General features: G+C 59.0%; 1 protein-coding gene across 2 annotated transcripts; it reads right to left on the reverse strand.

Annotated features, from left to right (window-relative positions):
- On the reverse strand, positions 640-6,548 carry SLC38A7 (solute carrier family 38 member 7). 2 transcript variants are annotated; one of them, XM_021408239.1, is made up of 12 exons: positions 6,527-6,548; positions 6,059-6,178; positions 5,481-5,902; positions 5,054-5,252; positions 4,721-4,865; positions 4,386-4,484; positions 3,851-3,908; positions 3,642-3,756; positions 3,344-3,491; positions 3,059-3,258; positions 2,582-2,636; positions 640-2,493 (listed from the first exon to the last, which is right to left on the reverse strand). In XM_021408239.1, the coding sequence occupies exons 3-12, from the start codon at positions 5,745-5,747 to the stop codon at positions 2,391-2,393; spliced, it is 1,389 nt and encodes a 462-aa protein (XP_021263914.1). In that variant the 5' UTR covers positions 5,748-5,902; positions 6,059-6,178; positions 6,527-6,548; the 3' UTR covers positions 640-2,390. The 2 variants fall into 2 exon arrangements, with proteins under 2 accessions (XP_021263914.1, XP_021263913.1); XM_021408238.1 differs by having other exon boundaries at positions 5,054-5,902.

Raw genomic sequence — 6,548 nt, forward strand, 5'->3', positions numbered from 1 at the left:
AAGGGGGAAGGGAAGGGAAGGGAAAGAAAGGGGGAAGGGAAGGGAAGGGAAAGAAAGGGGGAAGGGAAGGGAAGGGAAAGAAAGGGGGAAGGGAAGGGAAGGGAAGGGAAGGGAAGGGAAGGGAAGGGAAGGGAAGGGAAGAGGGGGAAAATGAGAAAAAGGGGAAAGAGAGTAAAGGGGAAAAAAAGAAGGAAAGGGGAAAAAAGGGAAAGAAAAGAAGGAGGAAAAGGGGAAAGAAGGGGGAAAAAAGGGAAAGAAAGGACAGAGAAGGAAGCCCTGCTCTTTGTCAGGAGCCAGAAGGGGCTTGGAGACAGCCCGTACCTGCGATGTCCATGCTCCCACTTGCAGCACAGATGGACTGTGTTTAGACATAACACCCATTAACCCCAGGCTCTGGCTCCTTCCATCTCATGTTCTCATCCTGGGAAAGCACACTGTGTAAGCTCATGTACACCGCACGTTTCGTACTCCCTGAAACATAGCCTGATTTCTGGAGAGCCCAGCACACTGACAGCACTTCTCTGTTCCCAGGTGAGCACATGATGGTGATGCAAACAGGTTTGCTGGAGCCTTTTCTTGTGAAAAGCAGAAGGTGCAGAGGCTGGAGCTATCCTGGAGGAGACTGCAGGGACACAGTACTTCACACAGTCCCCCAAAACAATTTATTTGGGATTTCCTTCTCATTCTCCATCTGGATTTCCCCATCTCACCTCAGAGAGACTAAGGGAGATGGGGGGTATTCAAATTACAGAGCAGATTCTGGGAAGGAATGTGCCATTCGGTGAAAAGCCCTTCCCAGAGCTGTGCCAGCACTGCCTGGGAGCTGCAGAATGCAAGAGCCAGGTTGAACCACCCTTTGTCAGAGCACACCCCTACACTGCAAGCGCTGCAGGAAGAGGATGAATGCCACCAGCGAGCCATGCCCGCGGGCTGTCCTCCCACCCACTGCTGGCTGGTCACAGAGGGAAAGGAACGTGGCAAGGACTGCATCAACATGTCACTGTTCATCTTCCCACTGCCACAGGCTGGGCCATGTCCCACATCTGCCAAGTGCTGCTTCCAGACCATACACAAGGATATATGAACACCCATCTCTCCCTGCCCAGGGATTTAGAAGCCAAAGACCAAGGGATCTTATAGTCTCAACAAGAGCAGCTGGCTACCGAGATTTAACTGCCCCAAGCCACATCTGCAGCTGGGGGAACTTCTACACCCAAAGAAACAACCAAGAAGCAGAAGTGAAACTATTGGGAAAGGCTAAGGAGGAACATCCCAGAGCAGCACCAGCCACAGCGTAAATGACCATGGGAACAATATAAAATGGATTAATACTGACTGCTTTATCCCCAGAGCGTCCCTTAAAACCTACACCTGGCCCACTCCTTGGCCACGCACTCAGAAGAACAGGATTTGAGATTAAGAGCTTGGTGTTAGCGTAGTGTTTCCAGTAGGTGGATGCAGTTCACAGCACCTTCTCCAGTGAGGCCACCAGCCCCGAGGCTGGGGCTGGCAATGTAAACTTTGCACCTGTGGTCTTCCCGATCCCCCTCCCACAAATGGCACATTAAAATCAGGCTCAATGCGACATTCCCACTTCCTAACAGCAAGTGCAGCCTGGTCAGAGGAAAATGGAAGGGGAAACGCCTGCTAGCACTGGGATAGGACAGCAGGCTGGCAGGACAAGCCACAGGAAGGCAAACTTAAAACCAAACACTGACACAGAGGAGGACCACGGGGATGTCGCTCTGTCTAAGCTAATGGGTTTAAGGTGATGGAGGAATTGCTGTGCTCATGCACAGTAAAACTCACTCCCTCTGAGGTGACGGAGATCAGCCGGGGCCCATCGCCCCAGCGCTGCTCAGAGAGGCAGAACGCCCTTTGCTTTCTCCCTTTCTGCAGATGCACCATTTGTTTTATGCTCTGATCACAGCACGCTCTCACCAACTGTAAATTAAAGCACGATCCCTAGTTCCCTTTAAATAAGACACACTGCCTCCCTCCAACGCTGTGACTTCAAGCTGTGAAAGTGCTGGAAAGGAGTTCCCCCGACAATGAGGGATGCAGTGTGCTTTCCTGTGCAAACCCCAGACGGGATCCCTTAGTGAAGCCGACCCTGGAGGGGCAGAAAGGATTTGACCTGGATGTCAGCACGGAGTGAGCGGGGTTCTCCTCCGTCACCAGGGAGTCAGGACTGGGAAGGCAAGCCTGACTGCCTGGTGTGTTAAGACAACAAGACACAAGTCCCTGCAGGGCTCTTCCAGTGAAGCCCCGCATTTCAACACTCCTCTTGGATGTTCCCGATATGCTAAAATGTTTTCTCCCTGCTCCCCCTCAGTCTGATGGGAAATCTACTTCCCCCAGCAGCAGCAGGGTCCTGCCTGGAGGAGGGGTCAGGCTGCGAGATCCACGAAGATAGCGTTGGCCGTGGTCTGTCCGAAGATGAAGGCTCCAAGGGTGACCATGAACACCCCATAGCCGACCTGCGCCCACCAGCTGCGGATGCACAAGGATGGGCTGCACTCAGAGGGGACCTTTATGCCCAAATCCCACAGGGAAAGCAGGGAGAGGGGAAGCATGTTACCTGACTGCTCTGGTTTCTTGGATCTCGGAGAGTTTGGCTTGAATCAGGCAGAGCCCTGAGAGGGACAGGAGGCACATTAAACCCAGACAAAGAGTGAGCAGACACCCTGCAGACCAGGGAGCTGAACTGAGCTGCACTGAGGCAAGGGCAGGGGGGACGCGTCCTTTCCTTTTTCTCCTTGCCTTCTTCCAGCCCACATGGGATGGGCTACAGGGCAACCCCAACCACCTCCCAGCCTGCTCTGGAAAGGGGCAGCGCACACTGCTGGCTGATGAAATAGTTTTCCCCCAGCCCCGGTTCTCACCTAGCCCCCTGCCTCTCCCACACTCCCGGTTCTGGAGCGGAGACAGCAGTCAAAACCAATTGGTTCTCCTTCTCTAAAGGTCTCCTAGCTCCTATGTCCCCATCCCACTCCCTGCCTCTTTGCAATAGGAGACCAAGAGACCTTCACCGATCATGGAGCGTCCCAGCATGTACCTGGGAAGACAAAGATGAAGCAGGCGGCCAAGCCTCCAATGACAGAGATGACTTTGCCGATGTCAGGGATGAAGAGAGCCAGGAGGAGGGTCAGGAGGAACCAGCTAATGGTCTGAAGCAGGCGTCTCCTCCGCTCCCGAACCACGTCCTCCTCCACCGTCACTCCGGTGTAGCGGAGCCAGAGGCCTTCCAGAACGGCCCTGTGGGCACAGAGCCATGGGAAGGAAGGAGGGTTCCAGCACTGCCCCCCTGCCTGCGCCAGCCCCGCTGCCTCTCCACACTCACCGGCCACAGAAATGCAGGATGGGGTAGGAAGTCAGCACACAAAGGATGATGAAGGCCCGGGCGAGGGCGACGGGGATGTCGTTGGAGGGGTAGGAAAGCAACACATCCTGGTCTACACTGGCTCCAAAGGTCAGGAAGCCGCAGACGCCTGCCAGGGAAGGGCACAGTCAGCGGGGGACAGGGAAAGAGCCTCCTGGACGTGTGTTCAGGGTACCTCTGCTGACCAGAGCGTCTGTCCTCCAGGAGCTCACAGCTCCTCCAAGGACCACGCAAGCCTCCATGGGGTCCCCTCACTTACCAGTGCCAGTATAGACAAAGAGAGCGATCACCATGGCTGCTGTCACCACTGCCCCCCACGTCTTCACCTCTGGCTGCTTCATGCTGTTAAAGACGGGCACGCTGCTCACGTGGCACTGCCGGAGACACGAAGGGAGTGAGGGGACACGTTATGGAACGAGCCGGAGCAGCGGGGAGCTGCGCAGCATCCCGTGGGCTGCATGAAGCTACCTGGAATCCGAAGCAGATGGTGGGCATGGCGTTGAACACGGCCATCCAGGTGGAGGGGCTGGGGAGAGAAACGGCCACCGGTCAGAGCGGGGGCACTCGGGAACGGGTTTGTTCCTCTGCTGATCTGCCCCCTCCTCAGCCGCCACTTGCGCCCACCCGGGGCAGAGCTTGTGCATGGATAAAGGCTTCCCTGGGATCAAAAATAAAAGAAATGCTAAAACAACAACAAAAAAACAGGGATCTATTTGGGCAGTGATGAAAACTGATCTAAACCCTGCTCTGCCCTCACATCCCTGGGGCAGCCATGCCTGCCCACACTGGGCCCAGAAACAGTCCCATGCCATGAAGGAAGGGAAAGCCACACAGGCAAAGGAAATAACCAGAAATCACCCTAAAGGAGACCTGACCCCTCATTTCTGGGATCTGATGCAGCTGTGGCAGAGCAAAAAGTGAATTGTTCCCCTCAAATCCAGCACTGGAAATCCACATGTCCAGGAGACTGGGCCACCATCAGCATCACGTCTCTTGCGCGCACCTGGTGGGGATCTCCACAGGCACAAGCTCCTTGTCAGGCCAGATGTACTTGATGATGATGACTGCAGTGACATACCACGTGCCAATCACGCTCAGAGAGCTGCAGGAGGGGACAGCAAGCCATCAGCATCCTGCCTCCCAGCTCCGAGGTAGTGGGAGGGTCTCCTCCCAACGCTTCCAGCCCCATCCCCCCGCCTGCACAGTCTGGGCCACCCCAACCCCAACTCCTCCAATCAGGATGATCCCAGCTCTCCTCTTCCCCCAAAGAAGACGCCAGGTGCTGTCACCCACTCCCCCCAGACCACCCTCGCAACCCTGCAGGGCTCTCCTACCCACCTGGCGTATTTCTGGAAGCCGATCTCCTTGGGGATGGAGAGCGGTAGGATGAGGAGGAAGGCGGTGATGCTGATGGTGAACTTGCGGTCCGTGTACCAGCGGCCGCTCCCTGCTTCCTCGGGCTCCGTCACCAGAGCAGCGATGACTGTGGGGAGAGATGGGTCACAGATATCACGGAATCATTTAGGTTGGAAAAGACCACTAAGATCACCGCATCCAACCCCAGCCCATCCCCACCAACTGCGTCATTCAGTACAACATCCATCCAAAGGGTCACGTCCTTTCCCCTTTCCAGAGGGAGGGACGCAACCGATTGCTCCTTGGGGCACTCACTCTTGTCCTCCTGGTCTCCGATGATGATGAGGAAAGCGATGCAGGTGCCGAAGGTGTAGACGGCGATGGCCACCTCGCACAGCACGCCCGGCACCTTCCCGCACACCGCCCACACCACCTCTTGGTACGTCCGCTCGTTGCTGGCCTGCGAGCAGTACGCCAGGATGACCAGCCCTCCGATGATGAAGATCAGCATGCACTGGGGTAAGGGAGAGACAGGGAGGGGACAAAGTGAGGCAGCAGCACGCCAACGGCCCCAAAGCCACCCCAAAACGCATACAACATCCCTACTGCCCCTCAGAGGTCCTACCCTGCGCCTCACCCAAGCAGGCTCCCACCCGGGATCTCCTCCTCCCCACGGCCCCTCCAGGGAGCCCCGCATCCCCTCCAGGCGTGGGACACGGGGCTGTCCCGGCCCAGCTCTCACCATCTGCAGCGCGATGCCCGCAGCCACGCCGCCGGCCATGCTGAAGGCGGCGGGGAAGTTGAGCAGCCCGGCTCCGAGAGCGGCATTCACCACGATGAACACCGCACCCAGCGCCGACGTGGCCCCGGCGCCGTTCCCTTGGCTCTCCCCGCTCTTCGGTACCGCTTCCACGCTGGGGCTCTGCAGGAGCCTGGCCCGCTCCCCAGCATCGGCGCTCCACTCCCAGTCCCTGTAGTCAGTGTTGATGCTCCCGGTGGCCTGAGCCATGCTGCTGCCGGCAGGGCCCGCTCCTCGCAGCGCTACGTGTCCCGCTAGCGCTCCAGCACTGGGTTCAGCCGAATGCCGTGGGGCGGCGTCGGCTCCATTGGGTTTGGTGACAGCAAACAGCCAGGCTGGCCCTGCTTCACCGCTCCTAGAAAGGGCTGCAGGAGGACACGAGGCTGCCGAGGCTCCTCCAGTGCCCCTGCAACCTCTATTAGCCAGGGACAGCGAGGCAGGGCTCGAGGACAACGAGTTCCCCGGCTGCCAGCGTGCGGGTGCCCCGCTGCCCGGAGATGCTGGAGGGAAGGAGAGCTCACCTCTGCTCCGCCGGGTTCACGGGGCGCACGGTGCTGCAGGGACGAGCCCCGCGGTCGCGGCTCGCTTCCCGAATTCCGGCCCCAATTTCTGCAAGCGCTGCAGAAGCTGCTGCGCACGTGCTGCGGGGTAAAGGTCAGGGCCGGGCCCGGCGAGACCCGCAACGACCACCGCAGCGCAGCCCGGCCCGGAGTACGAAGCGCGGCGGGGAACGGCCGGGGCCGCGCGGTGCCCTCAGGCGGCCGCCCCGTCCCCACGCCCCGCCACGCAGCACCGAGGGAGGCCGGCGGGGCGCGGGGGGACCCGCACGGCCCAGGGGAACCTCCGGGCCTCCCGCCCGGGCCGCGCTTTGCCTTCGGGCTGCTGAACCCCCCGCTTTCGTCCCGAGCCGGCAACGCAAAGCAGGCAGCCCCCGCGCCGGGGCTGCATCCTGGGGTCTCCCCAATCCCCCCCGGGACCCTCCAGCTCACCTGGGCGGGGCGCGCTCTCCGC

This window comes from Numida meleagris, chromosome 10 (genome assembly GCF_002078875.1).
Source record: "Numida meleagris isolate 19003 breed g44 Domestic line chromosome 10, NumMel1.0, whole genome shotgun sequence".
Taxonomy (NCBI): domain Eukaryota; kingdom Metazoa; phylum Chordata; class Aves; order Galliformes; family Numididae; genus Numida; species Numida meleagris.